The 21,667-nt window shown below is 39.3% G+C and overlaps 3 protein-coding genes across 3 annotated transcripts; 1 reads left to right on the forward strand and 2 right to left on the reverse strand.

Annotated features, from left to right (window-relative positions):
* Positions 1-8,806: 8,806 nt before the first annotated feature.
* LOC310928310 (ninjurin-1) lies at positions 8,807-11,225 on the reverse strand (the record flags this gene model as incomplete). The annotated part of the gene is made up of 4 exons (XM_083890833.1): positions 8,807-9,076; positions 9,186-9,321; positions 9,495-9,729; positions 11,172-11,225. 4 exons carry the CDS (start codon positions 11,223-11,225, stop codon positions 8,992-8,994), a joined length of 510 nt encoding a protein of 169 aa, XP_083746959.1. The 3' UTR covers positions 8,807-8,991.
* A 1,718-nt stretch (positions 11,226-12,943) lies between these two features.
* On the forward strand, positions 12,944-14,079 carry LOC310928311 (large ribosomal subunit protein mL49-like; the record flags this gene model as incomplete). Its single annotated transcript, XM_083890834.1, has 1 exon — positions 12,944-14,079. One exon carries the CDS (start codon positions 12,944-12,946, stop codon positions 13,466-13,468), a length of 525 nt encoding a protein of 174 aa, XP_083746960.1. The 3' UTR covers positions 13,469-14,079.
* A 1,439-nt stretch (positions 14,080-15,518) lies between these two features.
* On the reverse strand, positions 15,519-21,464 carry haus7 (HAUS augmin-like complex, subunit 7; the record flags this gene model as incomplete). The annotated part of the gene is made up of 8 exons (XM_083890835.1): positions 15,519-15,638; positions 17,976-18,188; positions 18,277-18,388; positions 18,901-19,091; positions 19,190-19,251; positions 19,924-19,994; positions 20,130-20,242; positions 21,408-21,464. The coding sequence occupies 8 exons, from the start codon at positions 21,462-21,464 to the stop codon at positions 15,519-15,521; spliced, it is 939 nt and encodes a 312-aa protein (XP_083746961.1).
* Positions 21,465-21,667: the final 203 nt, after the last annotated feature.

Below are 21,667 nucleotides of genomic sequence, written 5' to 3' on the forward strand. Positions count from 1 at the left end.
CCGTTGTGGCTTTTGTATTTGTGTTGTGGCTTTTGCATTCGTGTTGTGGCTTTTGTATCTAAAGAATGACGCCGAAGACACGCTAACAGTTTATATAACTATGTTGGACCGGACAACAATGCCGATAAAATAACAGCAACGCAAAGAGAACGTCAGACGAATGAAACTGCTTAGCGCTGTTGTTAGCCACACCGGAGCTAACGAGAAAACTGCCGGCAACATTGACGTCATGACGCTCAAACGTCGCGACGCTCGAACGTCGCAGCCAATGAATGACGGGCGTTAACAAACTACGTCATCACGCTCTTTGCGAGCAGTGCTGCGTTCAAGTCAGCTTAGGAAATCCCTTCCTCTTCCACTCGGATAATGTTACAAGGATGCGTTCAAGTACCGATTCCGGGTACCGTTTGATGGGCGGGCCGGACCGGGAGACCGGAGCCACTGGCCAGTTTTTTTTTTTTTTTTTTTTTTTTTTAAAGCTTTATTAACAAAACAAGTATGATGACAAACTTTCCTAAAAAACGACATTCTACATATCTCCACAGTACATCACACCTCCTATGAGGAACCAATAAGAGGAATTCTGACTGACAATCTCAAGTCTAAATCAGACATACAACATATTCAAGAATAAGGAAAGAAATAAGGGCAAATAGAGAGATATAAAAAAGAAAAAAACAAACAAACAAACAAACAGAATAGAAAATAAATAAGTAAATAAATAACATAAAAGTAAAAAGACCAGTTAATACAAAAACAATTACATACAAGGGGTTTATGAAAGGTTCAATTCGACTAAAAATGTATAAAGTTTAATTGCCTGGGGACTATTTATTAGTTTCAGAGTTTTTTGTAACATGGAAAGTTCATTCTTAAGAGCGGGCCAAGAGGGGGGGGATTTGGCATATCAACATTTGTGTATGTAAAATGTTGTGATAATAATGAGATTATTCACCAAAAATTCAGTCTTTTTGTGTTTGAGGATTACCCCTAATTGAATATTTTGAGAGGACCAAAACTCCATGTCTGTGGAACTGGACGACATTAAGTCGTGGAGAGATTTCCACAAATTTTGGACAGTCTCACATTCATAAAACACATGCTCCGTTGTTTCCAAATGTATATTACATATATAACAATTTTCTACCACAAATTTAAATCTGCTTTTCATAAATTCATTTGAAGGATAAATGTTGTTTATAGTTTTAAAGTGAACTTCTTTATACTTGGGGGGAATGGGGAATTTTAAGTATTTTGTACGAATATTTGAAATTTCAGATTTGTTAAAATCTTTAAGAATGAATGAGCTTTTTGTTCTGCTTGGATATAAGGTATTGACTAAATACTGCCTTAAAAACGTATTATTACATTTATCGTTTACAAGGTCCAGATCATCTATCTTCACTTTGTGTAAATTTGGAGTTGGTAAGTCCAAAATATTATTTTTTATCGATTGGAGTAAAGCCTTTGTAATATTCTGTGAGACTTTCTCATAGAGCTCATTGGAGCAAGTTGTGCTATATTTAGTATTAAAATCATTCAGTTCAAGTATGTTACCATTTCCATCCATTATATGTAAAACGGACCAAATTTGTTTTGTCATCCAGTCTTCCACAAACATAGACCTCCCTCGACTCAATATCACTCTATTGTTCTACAATGGAACATTATGGGGGCTGAAATTATGTTTGAACATCATTTTCCAATTAAATAAAACCTGTTGGTGAAATTTGGAAAGTTTAATGGGCAGTTTGGATATTTCAAAGTCACATACTAATAGAAACTCAATCCCTCCAACTTTGTTGAAGACAAGAGAAGGAAGCGAAAACCATATCTCATCATCGTTCCTTAAGAAGGATCGAAGCCATTTGATCATTAAAATTCCATTCATCATTTCAAAGTCAATTGCTTTTATACCACCATCCTTATAGTCCTTTATCACATCTCTATTTCTGATGTAGTGATGTTTATTTTTCCATATGAAATTGAGATTTGTTCTATTAATTTCTTTTATAATTCTCGGTGGGATGGCTAGGGAATATGCTGGATAGATTAATCTGGATAATGATTCAACCTTGGTGAGCATTGTCCTACCAAACAATGTTAAATCCCTTTGGAGCCAATTGTTTAAAGTTTTTTTGCATGTATCAAAAGTATTTTGGATATTCTTTTTTTCACTAACGTCTGCACATTTAGTTATCCAAATTCCTAGATATTTGATTTCATTTTTTACAGGAATATCAAACAGTGAAGAATCAGCACAACTATGAATGCTCATAAGTTCACATTTGTCCAGGTTCAAGTTCAGACCAGAGGCTTGAGAAAAAGGCCTTATAATATTCAAAGCCAGCGGAATTTGTTCCTTATTTTTAAGAAAGATTGTAGTGTCATCAGCAAGCTGACTTATAATTAACTTGTGGTTGTTTATGTCTAAACCTTTAATATTAGAATTTATAGCAGTTAAAGCCAGTAATTCAGTGGCTACAATGAATAAAAGAGGTGAAATGCTGCAGCCCTGCCTGATGCCTCTTTCAACCCTGAACCTGGGACATGTGCCTTCTGAGAGGGAAACACAACTATTAATATCAGTGTGTAACATTGCAATCATGTCAAGAAATATGTTACCAAACCCAAATTGTTTAAGTGTATTAATAATAAAAGCATGTTCAATAGAATCGAAAGCTTTGCGAAAGTCCAGAAACAACATAAAACCATTGTCCTTAATTAAGTGATTATAGTCTATAAGATCCAGAACCAAGCGAATATTATTATGGATCGACCTTCCTTTAAGAAATCCAGATTGTGTTGGGCTAATTATTTCAGAGATGCCTGTCTTTAATCTTGTTGCCAGGACTTTTGTAAAGATCTTGTAATCTGTGTTTAAAGGGTAATAGGCCTAAGGTTGCTTAGAAGTTTCTTATCTTTTCCAGGTTTTGGAATCAATTTAATTACCCCTTGTTTCATTGTTTCCATGAGCTCTTTTTGATTTATACATTCAATTAATGCTTGGAGCAATAGGGTTTTTAAATCTTCCCAAAAATGTTTATAGAAATTTGTTGTTATTCCATCTGGCCCAGGTGAGCGGTCAGATTTCATGTTATTAATAGCAAAATCAAATTCCTCCATAGATAAGTCTTCATCACAAATTTCTTTAAAGTTATTATCAATTACCGGAATCAGATGATTAATTTTGTCAAAGAAGGATGTGACATTTTGTTCTGAGTATGAAGATTTGTAGAGGTTACTGTAAAAATTGAAGACTTCCTTTGAGATGCGTTTAGGATCTGTGCATTCCTCACCGTCGATCATTAGACTACAAACTGAGTTAAATTCCTGTCTGCGTTTTTCTAAATTGCAAAAATAGGCTGTATTTTTTTCTCCCTCTTCTATCCACTTGGCTCTGGACCTCACATAAGCCACCTTATCTTTATACAAATACATCACATCCAGTCTTGATTGCAGGTTATTAATTCTAATTTTTTCTACAAGATTCATAAGTTCTTTAACCACATTTGTTTCTTCTTCTCTCTTTTGCTTGTTTAGTTTTTTAGCAAATGCAATTGGAGATTTTCTAATGCTAAATTTTAGAAATTCCCACTTGGATATTGATGTGCTAATAGCTCCATCATTTTTGATATCCAAAATTAATGTTTTAATAGAGTTACAGTATTCCACATGTCTTAGCAACTGGGAATTACATTTCCAATAATCTTTAAATGTATTATTCTGGTCTCTATGTTTAGTCTCAGATTAATAGTACAGTGATCACTTAAAGGACCATTAGTGGTTGTTGTTTCTGTAACATATTGAGAAATAGAATGTGACACCAACCAATAATCAATACGAGATTTACTTTGACCATTAGGTTTGTGCCAGGTAAATTGTTGAACATCTTTGTGCAAGGTTCTCCAGATATCTATTAATTTGTTATTATTAGCAAAATTTTCCATAATTGAGTTTCTATATTCCCTAGAGAATTTTGAAGGCCACCTATCCAGCCATTCATCAGGGGTTACGTTGAAATCGCCTCCAACTACTATGTGATCAGTGGGAATTTTGCATTAAATTCCTTTATGAGTATCGAAATTTGATGCAACAAATTCTTATTCTTTTGATCATTGTTATACCCATAAATGTTAATCAGAATAATGAAAAAATTGTCGATATTCAAAACACAGGCAACCCAATGTCCATCTTTATCCGCCTTGTTACACAAAATCTTCCCAGGACATCTGTTGAAACAGATGGCAGTTCCAGCCGACCGGTTTGTGCCGTGACTATAGAAAATTTTATCGCCCCATTGTTGTGACCAGAATTTAACATCCGACTCATCAGAATGGGTTTCCTGGAGAAAAATGCAGTTTGCTTGTTGCCCCTTGCAGAACAGAAAAACAGCTTTGCGCTTAACTGAGTCTTTAAGTCCCCTTGTATGAAAGGTACAATATGTAGTATTTAAGGGTTTATATAACCCAAAATCCACTTTTTTATACATATTATGTGCTCCTGCATTGTCTAGTTGCTGTATAATAGTTTTTGTTTCATTTTCGTAGTGTTTCAAAAAGTCATTTAAAATAACATGACCGCGGACTGCGGTTGCATAGCCACTGTTAGCAGCAAGACGCCATGTTTCTACCGGAGCCTGTAAGGACAAACGCGAGAGAACAAAACAAGCGTCTCTTTACTTGTAGCGGAAGTCCCGCCTCCTCTCTCTCTGCTTCGTCTGCTACGGCCGCGGTAGCTCGCCCTCTCCCTCACCTCATGAACCTTATCTGCTGACACGGAGAAAGACAACGAGGACGACATTTGACCAGCTGAGGATACTGTAGCGCTCAGGGAAGGGAGGGGGTGAGCAGAGCAGCAGGTCTTTGTTGGAAATTTCAGCCTCTCCTCTAGATGGCACTATAAACTACTTATTTCCCCTTTAAAAGAAAAAAAAAAATGTCAGATTTCAACTGGAACACAGAACACATGAACAAAGTTAACGAAGAGGTTTAGGGAGGTGGAGTAGAAAAGTATTGAGGAAAAAGTCCCATTTTTAAAATGTTCCACTGTTTAACCATTTCACATTCAGAAATTAGCCCATATCTGGAGATTCAGCCATTTGCCTTCTATGAACCCAAAGGGGCCCCTGAAGCCCACCGCCTTCCTCGCCTGGGCAATTTTTGGCCAGATTGCCTGCCTGGACCTCCAGTCCTCTGGGGTCAGGTCTTCAGCAAAGCGGATCCCTTCATCTTTACACACAGGAGAAGCCTTCGTCTTTCTCCAGATGTCATCTCTCACTGTACGTCTCGCAAACATAATGATGATTTGTCGATGCTTGTTCTCTGTCGCTCGCCCCACTCTGTGGACAACGTCGACTGCTTCTTCCATCTTTGTCTTCAGGTCCGGAGCGATTCTACCCAGAAGCTCCACCACTTCTGCTCTGATGTTTTCATTCATTTTCTCCTTTTTCCCTTTGATGCGAAGACACCATCTCCTTTTGTATCTTTCTTGAATCAATAAACGAGCTTTAATGTCATCATTATCTTTTTTGAGAGAATCAATCTGTTTTTCCATGTGTTTTATTTTCGTTGTACACTCTTTCAGCTCCTCTGAGTTGAGCTGCACTGATTTAGCAATAGCAGCTAGCATGGTGCTATGTTGTTGCATCTGTTTGCTAACATCCTCCATGCGGTCGTCGACACGTTTTCCAAGAGAGTCGATAGCTTTCAGAATGGTGTCAGTAGATGTGTTGGATTCGTTTTCCTGAGACCTAACTTTCGGTTTCTTCTCCGTGTGTGATTTTTCGGGAGTATTTGCAGGGGTTGTAGCCATTCTTTTATTGTTGCTAGCGTTAACTGTCTCCATCGGCGTTGAATAGTCGTGCTCGTTGTCTTTATGAATTGTAAATAGGAGGTTTTTCGCCGCCGAAGGTTTCGAGCTGTAGTTTTTTTTCATGTTCGGGCTGTAATTGTTCAGGAAAGTGGAATATTAGATCTCAAAAGTTGTTACATTGGGACTTTGTTTAGGAGCTCAGACAGATGCGACTGCTCAGTGCGCCATCTTGCCGACCTCGCCACTGGCCAGTTCAGTCAGGTTTGATGGTTTCCGAGCAGTGTGCGAAAGACCCATTAATAATCGGGGGGTATTCCCATCTCCAATCTCCCATTTGTTGCGCAATACTGTTTCACCACCCCAGGTGCCACGCTGCAGTATTGGCTATTTCCCCTGTCAGATGTGGGCTTGTGTGGGCCTTTTCCACAGCGCCATTTGGAGAGCAATTCATTAAAACATTAAAAATACAAAATTACAAATAAAATAATTTACATTTTCTCTGTTTATAAAGGATAAGAAAGCATGCAAAGTGTATTATGTATGTAGATGATATATGTAAAACTGAAATGACAAAGATCTTTAGGGGAAAAAATATTTTTCAATGACACTGTAACATGTTTAAACTAGAGCTGGACGATGATGGCAAAAAATATTAGTCACAATTATTTTTAACTGATATTGAAATCATGATTAATAGACACGATATTCAGAGTATTTATTGAACCACCAAAACTCAACTTTAAATATAATTTAAAAGAACAGCCAGAAATACATTAGTAACAAGCAAAAAAAATAAAATAATTATAGTAAATTAAAATAATAACAGTCCGCTTTAAATCACACCACAAATGTTCAATAATATTCAGGTCTGGGGACTGAGATGGTCATTCCAGAACGTTGTATTTGTTCCAGAGTAGAGGATCCAGACCAACACAGTTTGTGTGGACATGGGTTGATGTTATGGGATGTACTGACACTAAGTAAGACAAAAGTATGATGATATTTATTTCCTTTAATTGCTTTGCTTGCTTGCACAAAATGTTTTCCTGCCTTGCAGAGATTTGTGGATTTGATTTCTTTTTTGATTGTTTTACTTGTGAAGCAAACATACATGATAATATGTCATGTAGACTTTTGTCCATTAAAAATCAGTTAATGGAATGAGTGTCTTTGAGAGTACAGTGTCTGAATCTTACTTTGAATAGGACAATGAAAAATTCATGATTTCTAAATGATGAGATGAGACATTTTCTTTTCAGTATAAAAGTCATTTTTTAATGTACATTTTATTACAAGGCTATGTGTGCAACTGGCTTACTCCCACCAATATTTGTACAGAAACAATACAATAAATTATAACACAGAGACAAGTTTTAAGACATTTGGCAAAAAATGTGGATATTGTTTTTTTTCACTGTGCGACAGATTGCAGTGCAAAGGCCACGGGGGGGGGGGGTCACCTTTAAGGAAGATGGATGTCATCAAATTGAGGGCAGTTCACAGAGAGAGCTAGTGTGTCCTATTGGTTCTATACTACACAACTTCTTATGACGACTGAAAGACTGAGGATCTTGTGAGACCACGTTCATGAGAGCGACAATTTAAAGGGTAAACAAGCATCGGCATTGTTGTTTTTATCTCCTGTGTCTACACCGCCTACACTTTCTTCATTGGCTGTTGGCAGCATGTGTTTGCAGTTGGGTTGGGAATCAGTACACACTACCAAATTCAAACATGCTTGATTGACTGCAACTGAGGTTGGATCGTTTGTGTTAACCCTCACACGCCAACAGATTTCTGTGCCAACTAGCCACGCTGACTGTCCCCAACTGGTGCAGACTCTGCCCAACCAAAATCAGGCAAAAACAATCTTGGGGTGAATTCCAATTCCTTGCTTAACCCTCAATCTTAATCCTCAATCTCAAAAATGCTCTCCCTCGGGTGCAAGTGCTGTCCTGATTCTCAGAAAAATTAAGTTGAGGGTCAAGTTTAAGGGCTGTATCGCCCTCAATATTAAGATTTTCCGAGACCACCCTTGGGAGCAAGGGCTACCCAGAATGCATTGCGTGTTTTGACATAACAAAGATGGCGTCGAAAGCAGCGAAACGAGTGCGATACAAATGAAGTATTTTCTTTGTTAATAGAGATATAAAAATGATCTTAGTTTAGGCCCATATTATGGATTAATGACGTCATTGTTGCGTAACATTTATTTTTATTTTACGATCTTTTGTCAAGAGTCGGCCGGTGTGGTTTACTTTTCAATAAGTCGTGGTGTGTGGTAACTGTCAGCTGAATATTTGTATGAGTATCATCTTATAACTAACTGACAACCTAATAACTTGACTGACAAACGGATCAGAATAAATAATCCTGACGTAAATGTGTTCTTCTTCTTCTTCTTTTTTGGAGTTAACAGACTGTACGCAGCTTTGGCGTTATTCTGCCCCCTACAGTCTGAAGACGTATCTGCATTTTAGGGGTGTCCAATTTCTAAGTGACAAAATAACCCTCAACACTTGGTTTTGAGGGCCAGTTAAGATAAGGGTTGAGCTTGAGGGTTAAGATAGGAATTGGAATTGGCCCTTGTAGTGTGTCCCCAGCTTTAGTGGAAATGTCCCTATTTAAGCACTGATAACGTAACACTTGAATGTCCTCAGCGGAGACAACTGTCAACTGAGATGCTGCTTGTTGTTTTTTAGTGGCAGCATCAATTTACTGAACAGTATCGAGGACCAGTTTTGTTTCCTTTGCTCCGGTTGTGCTGTTTGCAGTCGGAGTTGAGAAATGTCTTATGCTCTGCACTTAAGCTCAAGGTGGAGCTCTCGGACAAGGACAAAGTTCATGCCGTTGCTGGTGTTTTTGTTGGACGAAGTGCATACAACAAAGGAGGACGACATGTCTCGTATCAGGCATGTCTAGTAACAACCTGGGGGTCAGCAATGTTTCTGTGAGTCCAGCCTACAGTACTTACTGCAGCTTTAATGGTTGAAGAGTTACATAGTTGGTGGTCCTCTTTCAGCTCCTCACTTGATCCAAAACTTTAGTTCCATCTGGTGAATTTAGGCCCATAGCAGTCACACTTTGACCAGAGAGTTTGTACAGTGTTCCACCATAACAGGCTTTGAGCTTACACCAACTATGATACGTTCTCATTTTGGTCCAAAGAGGAGTTTCTTAAATGGCACCAGTTATATTCAGTTCACCCGGCAGCAGGGAAAGTTTCGGTGGTGGTGCTGCAACCACAGGTGACGCTGACGTACTGGGGATGAAATGATGAATAGTCATGAGAGTTTAAAGTAAAAATGATGTGTGACTTTAGCAATGTTGTCATTAGCTCAGACTTGTAAGTCAATTTATTGTCTGCCTACCTGACAATGTGTCCTTCAAAGCCAAGGGCTGTGATGAAGATGTTGATGAGGACAGTGAAGAAGACGAAGACCGTCGCCACATTGTTCATCCTATCGAGCTTGGCGTGTTTCCTCACGTCATTCAGATCGTACTTCACTGCTGACAAACAATCGCATGACGCAAACAATATAAGCTCTGTGAAATGACGATGACTAAGATGTTTTAAATGATTATTTTTTTAACAAAAAAATGCTCATTTAACTTGAAACTTGAAGAAGAAGAAGAAAGATTGACAGCAAAAGAAGACGCAGTGAGTCGGAGTAACTTGCCGATGAAGACAAGTAACAGCCCCACAGCCACCTGCAACGTGATGGACATGGACAGCAGGACGAGGAGGGGTATGTAGAAGCGGTAATGAGGTCCCACATACAGGACGGTCTTCAGCTGCGACGAGTTGGCCATCAGCAGGGCCACGTCCAGCATACTCTGAGCTGCACTCTTCTTGGTGGCGTAGTGATTTATGTTGATGCGGCGAAGCTGTTTTTTGCAGTCACCTTTTGCGGCCTGTGAATGCAGAGAGGACAAAGGTCAAGATTTGGCTCCTGTTGAAGAACAACATCACACTTGGATGTTTAGGTTGTGTTTTTTGGCCATGTTTGTCTGTTTGTGAGCAGCATAATGTTTTGGTGGAAATGCAGAAATCCAAAACTGCTTTGGTCGAGGTCTGCACTCTCTTTCATTCAGGCCATATAAACCAGTGTTTCCCAAACTTGATGGCAAGACGTCAAAGATTAGGTAAAGCAGCCACTAGGATGAGGCATCAGTACCAGTAGTAGTACCTTGGTTTTGTAACAACCATACCATTTTCAGGCACTCTGCTGTTTTTGTAATAACAAAGGTAGTAAAGGTTGTTAGAAGTAAGTCCAGACTTCTCAGGTTCTACAGAATAAACAGGTTTTCTCCCTCAGTCACAGTGATCAGGACATACTTCTCTCTGTCTTCATTTAAATGCACTTTATGCCAAATACACAAATTCAGACCTTATACTGACATTATTCAGGTATGAGGACGGGTTAGAAGATTTTATGTTAAGATTTGTCCTTTGTGCCAATATGTGCTAGGTGCTAGAGGTGGTTGTGCATGTTCTGTGGGAGGCCAATCTTTGATCTAGGTATAATTTGAATTTGTGTACCCTTGCATCATTGGGTGTTTCGGGCCTTTCAATCAACCTTCCATGAAGGCGGCCCCCAGTTGGGTGATCAATCTAAGGGTGTCCTCCTGCATCCAGATGAGCCCTCTCTCAACGAGGCTCAATCAATAAGACTTGAGAACTTTAACAAAATCATATGTTGAATCAGACACCTGGTGCTCCATATAACATTCATGAGTATGTTTGGATGTAACCATGAATATTAGTGAAATATTCATGTTCATGAGATAAGTAAGCGCCGTAACACTTCGTACTACGTAACATGTTCACCTCTGATTTGTCCATGTTCGTGTACGTGCAAACGTCACAGAATGAGGTGAAACTTCTTCACACTTAACTCTAGTGAGTCCCAGTTGTCTAAGATGACTAAGACCTGAATGACTGAGAACCTTCACAAACAAAGAGTCACAGTGTTTTTTTTTAATTCATTATTATTTCAAACACAGAGGTGTTTATTTGCTGTTACTATGACTTCAGGTGTGGCTGTGAGGGAGTGTCAGAGAGACAGGTGATGACTCACCTGGGCTGCAGACAAAAACAAGACACAGCATGTTCTGTCAAACCCACACCACTCATTTGCTTTCTGTAAATCAGAAGGTCACAGACCTTGTGAAGGGTCAAAGGTGTCATCAAACCGATGTAGCGCTTTATTCTCTTCTTACATACATTTATTTATAGATAGATAGATAGATAGATAGATAGATAGATAGATAGATAGATAGATAGATAGATAGATAGATAGATAGATAGATAGATCAAATTTAATGTCTGGATTTACAAATACCATGTCACTTACCTCTATGTCGTCCAGTTTGTTCAGAGGTATGTCCTGCCCGTTGAGTCGGTCCATGTTCTGCGCTCGGTTCACTCTCCACACGCCACCACAGATATAGACCAAGTGTGTGCTGAGCTCACAGCAGTGCAGAGAAAGTTAAGGGGAGGAGCAGGACAAACAAGTCAGACAGCTACTCCAGTTACAATGACACAGGAAAAGACCCCTCCCACTGAGGCCCGGCCATACAGTCATACAGTGGTATGCAAAAGTTTGGGCAGCTCTGTACATTTTCATGATTTTCCTTTATAAATCATTGGTTGTTTGGATAAAAAAATTCAGTTAAATATATCATATAGGAGGCAAACACGGTGATATTTGAGAAGTGAAATTAAGTTTATATGATTTACAGAAAGTGTGCAAGAATTATTTAAACAAAATTAGGCATGAGCATACGTTTAGGCAACACAAAAGAAACATTTCTAGCATCCTCCATTTGCAGAAATAACAGCCTCTAAACGCTTCCTATAGCTTCTAATTAGAGTCTGGATTCTGTATGAAGGTATTTTGGACCATTCTTCTTTACAAAACATCTCCAGTTCTTTCAGTTTAGATGGTTTCCGAGCATGGACAGTCTGCTTTAAATCACACCACAAATGTTCAATAATATTCAGGTCTGGGGACTGAGATGGTCATTCCAGAACGTTGTATTTGTTCCTCTGCATGAATGCCTTAGTAGATTTTGAGCAGTGTTTAGGGTCGTTGTCTTGTTGAAAGATCCAGCCCCGACACAACTTCACCTTTGTCACTGATTCCTGGACATTGTTCTCCAGAATCTGCTGATATTGAGTGGAATCCATGTGACCCTCAACTTTAACAAGATTCCCAGTCCCTGCACTGGCCACACAGCCCCACAGCATGATGGAACCACCACCAAATTTTACTGTAGGTAGCAAGTGTTTTTCTTGGAATGCTGAGTTCTTTTTCCACCATGCATAACGACCCTTGTTTTGCCCAAATAACTCTATTTTAGTTTCATCAGTCCACAGCACCTTATTCCAAATGTGCTTATCTGAGATTTTTCTCACTTCGGGCCTTAACTAGAACTGTGCCTGTGGTCTTCACATTCCTCACAATGTTCCTCACAGTTGAAACTGAGAGCTTAAATCTCTGAGATAGCTTTCTGTATCCTTCCCCTAAACCATGATGTTGAACAATCATTGTTTTCAGGTCATTTGAGAGTTGTTTTGAGGCTCCCATGTTGCCACTCTTCAGAGAAGATGCAAAGAGGAGAAACATTTACAATTGACCTCCTTAAATACTCTTTCTCATGTTTCTCATTCACCTGTGTATGGAGGTCAAGGGTCACTGAGGTTACCAAACCAATTTTGAGTTCCAATAATTAGTGCTAAAGGTATTGAAATCAATAAAATGACAAGGGTGCCTAAATTTATGCACATGCCTAATTTTGTTTAAATAATTCTTGCACACTTTCTGTAAATCATATAAACTTTATATATGTATATATATAAGCATTATTTTTGTACATAATATTTGTGCCTTAACAGCTATAACTCTTTTTTTTTGTGTTTTAATACAAGTCAAATGCAAGTCTTAAAAAGCAAAAAAAGTGATATATATATATAAAAAAAGAAAAAGTATTGTATTATGTTTCCATGCTGACAACAAATAAAGAAAAAAAAATACCAATGACACGTTTTAATGAACAGAGCTGCCTCGCGCTCACAAGAAGTAATTGACTATTTCCGGGTCAGATGCTTCGGCTGCTACACAACATGGCCGCCTGCGTCACCCTCACGTCCGCCGTGCTGCGGAGGTCGCTGCCCGGTGTTTTAAAGCTCCACGGCCGGACACCGGCAGCTCCCGTCGCCACTGTCGGGCACAGCTTCGTCTGTGACGTTAAAATGCCTGTGATTATCGAGTCCACGGAGGAGTACAGGTTCGTGAAGCGGCTCATCCCGCACACTCGCGTCCCCGCTCCGCCTAAACACACCGGTCCGACTCCGTCTGGCTGGACTCCTCCGGCGGAGTCACCACCGCCTCTTGCCTACATGATCCGCCGCTCACGCATGCACAACATCCCCGTGTACACCGACCTAACCCACGGCAGCCGCAGGACGACGCTGGTACGGAGAGTGGAGGGTGACATTTGGGCTCTGGAGAAGGACGTGAAGCGGTTTCTGATGGAGGTGACAGGGAAGGAGACGCCCACGCAGGTTAATGAGGTCACCATGACCCTGAGGGTCAAAGGTCACTTCGACAAGGAGCTGAAAGAATGGTTGGTCAGTAAAGGCTTCTGAGCAGTGAGATGAGGTCAACACAGCTGTTAATGAGAACTTCGCCATCTGCTGGACAGTCTCGACCTTTAACCTGTGTCCCACTGAACTGTGTATGAAGGGACAGTGTTTGATTTAGAGCTGAAACGATTAATCGATGAAACGATTATTAATCGATGAATCGATTATTAATCGATTACTAAATTAATCGGCAACTATTTTGATAATCGATAATCAGTTTGAAGCTTTTTTCATGACTAAAACAAGATTTCTGATTGTTTTAGCTTCTTAAATGTGAATCTTTTCTTCGTTTCTTTGCTCCACATAAACAAAGAAATCATTAAAACTGAATCATTTTGGTTTGTGGACAAAACAAGACATTCAAGAACATCGTGATTTCCAGGTTTGACGAACACTGATCAACGTTTTTTAACATTTTCTGGACCAACCGATTCCTCGAGAAAATAATCGACAGATTAATCGATTACGAAAACAATCGTTAGTTGCAGCTCTAGGTTGATTTACAGACTCTTTCTTTAGTGAAGAGATGATGAAGCTGTGGGATTAATATGACATTTAATGATGTATGTTCTTATAAAGAAAATAACATTTAACATCATCACATGAGATCAGCTTTCTTCCACCTTTTTGTCAAAAGTGTCAAAGGTTATCTCTGAATTAAAGATATAACTTATTAAAACAAATGGTTTTCATTTTATTTTGGTTATAAATAAACTTTGTTCCGTCTTTACAATTCCTCCTCTAGCAGTCATAAAACGGGTAAGAATAAATCAATATTCATCAACTTGAGTCTATTATATAGGTATTATTTAAAGCTACCCTGATTAATTTGGTGAACACCTACACAATTAGTAAACACGAATAAATGTTCAATTCATGAGGAAAAAGCAAATGTTCATAATTATCTGTTTGCCAATTGCAACACTTTTTGAAGAAATGATTAAACCTGCTGCAACATCAATCCTGCAGTAACCAAGGTAACGCGATTGAATTGTTTACATCACAATGTCGTACACCACACTTTAAAAAGCCTTGAAAAAGCAAGGTCCTCACGTAAAGCACTTAAAAGTCGTAATCTATCTTTAAAGTGACGATACAAACAGCATATTCCATTTCTGCCAATAAACCTTCGGACATTTTACACAGGAAACCTTTTAACTGATAATAAACAACGTAGAAACAACATTTCGAATTAGTAAATGTTTAACTTTCTCCTTACCAAGCAAAAATAGTTGATTCATTATCAAAGTAGTTTTCAGAAACATGTTTTCCACTCAGATTAAACTTATATTATATACATTATATAAATATTCACAAAAATGGTCATAGTGGTGGTTGGATTTAAAAGACAGTAAAAAAAATAGAGCATGTTTGGCTGCTAAAAGACTGGATTTATTGAATTGGAAGATCCATAAAAAGCAACATGTTTCTCAGTCTCGGCTTGGTGTGGAACAAATAGAAATGAATGATGCTAGATTACCATCTGCATATAATACAGACAGCTACTGAGCAGGTCTACATGAACTTGTTTTAATATAAGACACATGGAACTAAAAAGTCAGGTAATATCTTGTTAAAAAGTCATCAAGTTAAGTCAACAGTTAAATTCTGGTTATATAAATGTGTACATCAGCTGTAAACCAGCTCTCACTGCTCTGACTCTGTTGAGATGAGAGAGGCTGAGCTGGAATTAGTCGCTCTCACTGGTCAACATTCATCTCATGTTCATTTGGACAACAGTCTCCAGCATTACCATGTTGTTCCCAGGGTTTTACGTCCCGATGGTCTCAGCTTCTGTCCATCACGGCTGAATTAGGGAGAGAAACTCTCTATTTTGCTTGGCAAGTTCTGTCAGTTGGTCCGCTGAAAAAGAAGAAGAAAAAAGTAAATAAATTGATGATACTGCTTATTTGACAGTTCCTGGAGCTAAAAGAGGTCATGAAATTCCCTCAAATTGTTCCCTGGATAATACTGTATATTTGATAGAACGAGACAGACACTTGGAGGTGTTTCCATTGGACGCTCACAAACCATTATCACGCCCAACAAACAGTCAGTACTTACACAACATGTGCTTCACTCCTCTCCTCCAGTAGCGAGGCTGCATATGTAGAAGGTTCACTTCCTTCATGGAGGAAGAAGTTTCCGATACTTCATTTAGCATTTCCAACTCCTAACAAATGAGACGGGGGGGAAAAAAGGGCATCAGTGGGATTTGACTCCTTAGACTGGGCTTCAGCTGTGTGTGTGCAGTATGTCAGTACCCACAAAGTGTAGGTGATGATGTATGAGAGACTGACAACACAGTCACAGAACTAGCCCGAGACTCTGTTTAGGAAAAACTTTTGGGGAAAATTTTTTGCCACTTAAGAGAAGTCTCCCCTCGTAAGATCTATGCCAGTTAAAGCATACTATATCTTCAGAATATATTTGCTGCTTTATCGAGTTAGAAAGTCATTTTTAATTGGAAAGAGTTGTTGACCCATTGCTGATATTATTTTGCGACTTCAGTGACTTTGAAATGTCTCGTTATGGATTTACTTAAGTGCCACAAACTGAATGAGGCAGCAGTAGACCAGCAACTCTTGTGTCCCCAAGAGCTACAAATGCCACATCTCTATGGACTTTGGTGTGGGAAAGTGAGGTGGTTGGGTGGTCCATCCAGTGGGAGTAACGTCAGCATGGGGCAAACATCACCGTCTTCTAAAGTGGCTGTAGGTTTGGGGTCAGGTTGGGTTTCATTTCACTTTCGTTCCACGGTTATAACCGTGAGGTGGAGCTTGACGAGTCCAGTTTACTTAGTTTTACAATAGGGCTGAACAATTAATTGAAATTTTATTGAAATCGCATTACGGCCTACTTAAATTACACATCTTATTCTACAGACTGAAGAGAGGTTCTTTGTGTCTCACAGTTCTGCACAAATATCACACAGTAATCATTTGAAATATGTTTTTTCAAATGAAAATGAGAATAATGATGGAAAGATTACACTCCCTCTGATATCGTGAATCCCATCACAATTGCTGTCAATATAATCACAACTAGATATTTCTTCAAAATCGTTCAGCTCTATTTTCCAAGGAAAATTATTGGATGTAAAAAAAAAATATGTTTTGCTTTTGTGCAAGTTTTATCAAAACAGCAGTGTTGTATATATGTATCCTTGCGCATTCTTAAAAGGTAATATGGAAACCCTGGCCCTTAGTGGATACACGGAGTATACACTAGGGGTGGGAAAAATAATCGATTCATCGATGCATCGCGATTCTCTCTAGAACGATTCCGGATCGATGCGGATAAGTTAATAATCGGAATTTTAAAAAAAATAAAAACATTTTTTACTTCGCCTGCTGCAACATTCTGTTCGCTTCGCTCACTGCAGAGCCAGGGTTTCCCCCAGTGTATTATAAGCCTAGCGGGCCGCCAGGCTTTGCGTTGCTTGTTTATTTATTTAAAATAGATTTTTTTATACACCTCAGCTTTGTCTATACCGGGGAACAAGAGCGCACGTTCCCCCATGTAATCCGCGCAGCGCACGCTTGTCCAGGTGCCGATTGAAACCAAAGTCACACTATTAAGTGCGTCATTATTACAGTTACATCGTTCTTGTCAATAAAGATATTATATTGAGGGATGCACCGATAATTCAGTGGTCGAAACAGATCGAGTTCACGGTGGAACAACACCTGTTAAACGCTGGAAAGTCTCTGCGCAAAAGTGAAACTTGGCTGCGTGCGGCACAGATTATCAACTCCCCGCGACATTGACTTCACAGCAGAGAACATTCTCTCTCTTTGAGCAGGGAACTAAAGACATCAGCTCATCTGATGCATCTGTTATTCCCTTAATTACAGCGTTAAAGCGTCTTCTTTCACAAAGATTAAGACCACGGAGTGAAAACGATGAAAAGTGCGCCCTGCTCTTCAGAGTCTGTCACCACTCAGTTTCACTCAGATCACCTGCACTTCATCGTGACTGTACTCCATCCTCGTCATAAAGATCATTATTCTTATGTGGGGATAAAACACGTAGAGAAATGATCCAGTCTGCTTTAGATCAAATCAAAATCAAATGAGCTCTTGGAGACGCAGGAGCGACGAACGGCGCAGGAGAGGGAGAAGAGAACATCGCAGGGGCGGTGCGCAGAAATAAAAGGGATGTCTGCGCCAGATGAGGGGGCACTACCACATTTATATTTATGTTGATTTATTTTACTTTTAAATGAGTAGCAAAGTATTAAAGTAAAAAATTGTTGCATTGAGATGCATCGATAATCGGTTTAGAATCGAATCGTGAGGTGCCAAGAGATTCCCACCCCTAGTATACACGCACATGTATGAACTCACAAAATTCCAGTTGAAATAAGTGAGATAAGACAGTGCATACTTACGCTGGTGTAGATTTTATCAAGTGAATCTTTTGTTAAATGTCTGAAATCAGTTTTTCATGCTGGCTGCTGTGTTTCACTGAGAATGTGCCTGTACCTCATACAACAACCTGTAATTACCGTGTTGCAGGCCAGCAGCAGTTGGTGCACTCTCTGGAAGACATCGGTCTCTGTGCTGAAGCTGGGAGGTTGTCGGTTGCAGTATGACCTCAAATTGCTCTCATAAACGTGGCTGAAAGTAGCCATCAGCTGCTGGAGGTCTCTTGCTGCCACACGCAATGAGCTGGGAGAGAAAACACCAGGACTCTGCTTCTTTACTTCCAGGGACTCGCACTGAGAGGAAAACAGAAGCTGCTATGACCACAGACATCAGGCATGAACGATGAATCAAGTCTGTTGAAGGATCTATAAAAACACACACCTCAGACTGTAGCTGCTCCAGTGCTGACTGAGTCACTTGAAGGAGGGAGGCAACATCAGTATCCTCTTCTTTGCTCGGCTTAGCAGATGATTTGGTACCTTTGCGTAATGCTCTGTGAGGTGACGAGAAGCAGTAAAAGGTTGGAGGGAGCCACAATATCTGTATCGGCAAACACTGGTTTTAAAATGTATTATTGGAAATCAAAAAGCAAAATAGCCAAGATCCGTGGATATGACCAATGATTAAAACAGTGAGCAGAATGGGCTGCTACCTCCCTGACGTCTGTGCTTGCCCCTTCTCCAACTATTATTTTTCATGTGTATTTACTTGCAGAATGAAGATAATCTATATTGGTATCGGTTACCAGCCCAAGCACTCCCGATATATTGGAATATCAGATATTGAAGATGCTGAAGTCGAGCATCTCTAGTTTGCATCAAGTAACTCAGGAGTCCTGGAGGAAGAGGACAAACTCAGAACCCGTAAAGCTCTTCAACGCAGAAATGTCAACTATATAATACCTAACCTAAAATATTAAAAAACAGCACATATCGCCTTGATTTATCAGTCTATAGACAACATACTGTATATGTGTTTAACAGGATCATAACATGTATACTGTACTTGATTTTTGCAGGCCTGGGGTCTAATGTGGGGTTGAGCATTTGCGTAAGGTGAGGCAGATTCTCAGCTTTGAAGAGTTCATTCAGTAGCAGCTCTCCGTCCACTCTCTGACCTGCAGATTTCTTGTCGCCTGGGAGCAGCGACATAAGCTGCTGCAGGAACCAAAGCTGCCGACAGTGACTCGCGACACCCTGGATACATGGTTTGATAAACAAAAGAGAACCAAAAAAAATTGATGTTTGTGTTTAAAACAATTATTACGTCATTGCTGTTTAATGCAGCCTCTCACCCTGATCAGGTCCAGGTCTTCTGCTTTGCAAAGCATCAGCTCCTGCCCAAACAAGGCCAATTCTGTTAAAACAAAACACACGTTACAACAGTAAAAGAGGTCAGATTATTATTATTATTATTATTGTTATTATTATTATTAATAATAATAATAATAATAATAGGTGCCAGGCTTTAATTGTGTATTGTACATTATTATACATCTACTGCACGTCTCTCCGTCCAGGGAATCGATCCCTCACCTGTGGTTCTCCCCAAGGTTTCTACCCTTTTCCCTGTTATAAGGGTTTTTTCCCTGGTAGTAAAAGCCTGGCACCAGGCTTTTACTTGCCCCCACCATATTTTCATACATTCAATACCCACATTTTATTTTGAAAGCCAGAGGTTTCTTCACCCTGCAGTAAGCTAGCCAAGGCGCTGACTTTCCCAGTTGTCTCAAAGTATTTGCCACAGTGTTGGCAGTAAAGGCGCACTTGAAAAATACCGTGGGCCGCCGGTGGACTGCCCGAGAGGCTCTACCACCGGGCTTAGCAGGTTTTCTGGGGGAAACCCTGACTGCATTTATTCATGATTGTTCAAAGAAGAATTGTAATGCATTAAAGAAGTTTTTCCCCCCACCCTAGTGTCAACGGGAAAAAAGCAACAACAAAAAAACATAAATAGCTTAATTCACAGTGTGGTAAACATATACCACACTGCTTACTGTACTGAATATCTAACCTTTATAAATGTCACCTTTCACCAGAACATTCTCGTCTTTGGATCTGACCAACGTTGCCTTGGAAGTTGCAAAATGTGGTTTGATACTGTAAAGTGATAAATAGGACAGACAGATTGAATTGAATGACTTCATTCCTCCCCAGGGGAGGAGGTCTGTCAGATCTTCTATACAATTTACGAAGGATGAGTGCTGACATGATGTTGGATGGATTCTATCCCACCTGCTGCAGAGCCACGTTAATATGTCGGTGCGGTGCTGAGAGGGAGTGCACAGCAGCTGCAGCATGCTGTCTTCCTGTAAATCCAGACCTTCCACCAGTGGACAAGATGCAGCCTCAACAAGGAACAAACACACACACACACACAAACAATCTTAAAAACACATACACAGTGTTTAGCATCGTTTAAATCTAAAACAGCGAATTTCCAGGGCTTCATTACGGTAAAACTTCAAACCAAAAACAATCTCTGTCAATCAATAGACAAGTTTATGCTTTTTTAAGTACTGATGCGCAAATCTAAATCTTCCAAATATGAAATCTTGTTAAACTATTGTTAGTCTGAACTGCAGAAACAATGAAACTGAAAATGCATACTTACTAACTACATACTAACTATAAAAAGTTTAAAATGTTATAGGGATATTAGTGCAAATGATATCAGGAAAATAATTTCAAGTGAGGTAAAACTTTATGGTATGTGTTCATTTTTTCCCCGATCAATTTGAGCCTTTTTTTCCCCAATAATAACAACAAGTTCAGATTTTTCCACTTCTTCGTTGTGAATATTTCACTTGACTTTGCTCCATATAGCAAATAAATCAATAATAGTGGATAATTTTGGTTTGCTTACTACAGGTGACGTTTTGTTGATATGCGCCATTATTGTGAAACAAATTAAATATTTAAAAAATTCACCAAAAATCAACAGATAGACATTTTCCCATTCAGATTGCTGTAGTAGTTGCCAATGGTAGGCGGCTGCTTACTACAGGAAAAGTGCTGTTAAATATTTAATTTCATACAGTTTCACATGGCAGATATCAACAAAACGTCACCTTTAGTAAGTTGCTGTCTACCATTGGCAACTACTACAGCTATCAGAATGAGAAAATGTCAATTTGTTGATTGAGAAAATGTCTTTTGAAAACGAATATCCAGCGAATATCAAACCTCCTGCTAACTTATGCACGCTAGCTAAAAACACGGGTTTTCTCTATGGGAGAACGCAAACATATTCTGAGAAGTTGACATAAGCTCAGCCGTACACCGAGAGAAACTATAATTAAACGACAACAACATTTCAATGACTACATTAAAGTCAAAACGAGGTTTATGGTTCACAAAACACCATATTAAAAATGTTTAAAACGTCTTCGCGATCTGACGTCGAAGTTTATCGTTACGGGCTGTCACATGAACACGTACTTAAAAATAAGATACAATACAATTAACATGCAGTAAAAGTGGACTAATTGGTTGTTATTTAAACATGTTTACCTGTAAAGAAGCATAAACAAGTCGCACGAGCTCGAGCTCTTTCAAACCAGCCGCCATTTCCACCCAAACAAACTCTTCTTCTTCTTCTTTGATTAGGCAGGTGAGACGCAACGATGGCGTATTGCTGCCCCTACTGTTCGTTAATAGGTCCTACAAGAAACGTGTCAAATCCTATTGTATATTCCTGTTTTGTGAAGATATTCCATCAGTTTAACTGTCTTTGCCAGAGAATCAAGATTTAAAAACAGTTTCTCCATCTG

Source organism: Microchirus variegatus, assembly GCF_963457635.1.
Source record: "Microchirus variegatus genome assembly, chromosome: 6".
NCBI classification, from domain to species: domain Eukaryota; kingdom Metazoa; phylum Chordata; class Actinopteri; order Pleuronectiformes; family Soleidae; genus Microchirus; species Microchirus variegatus.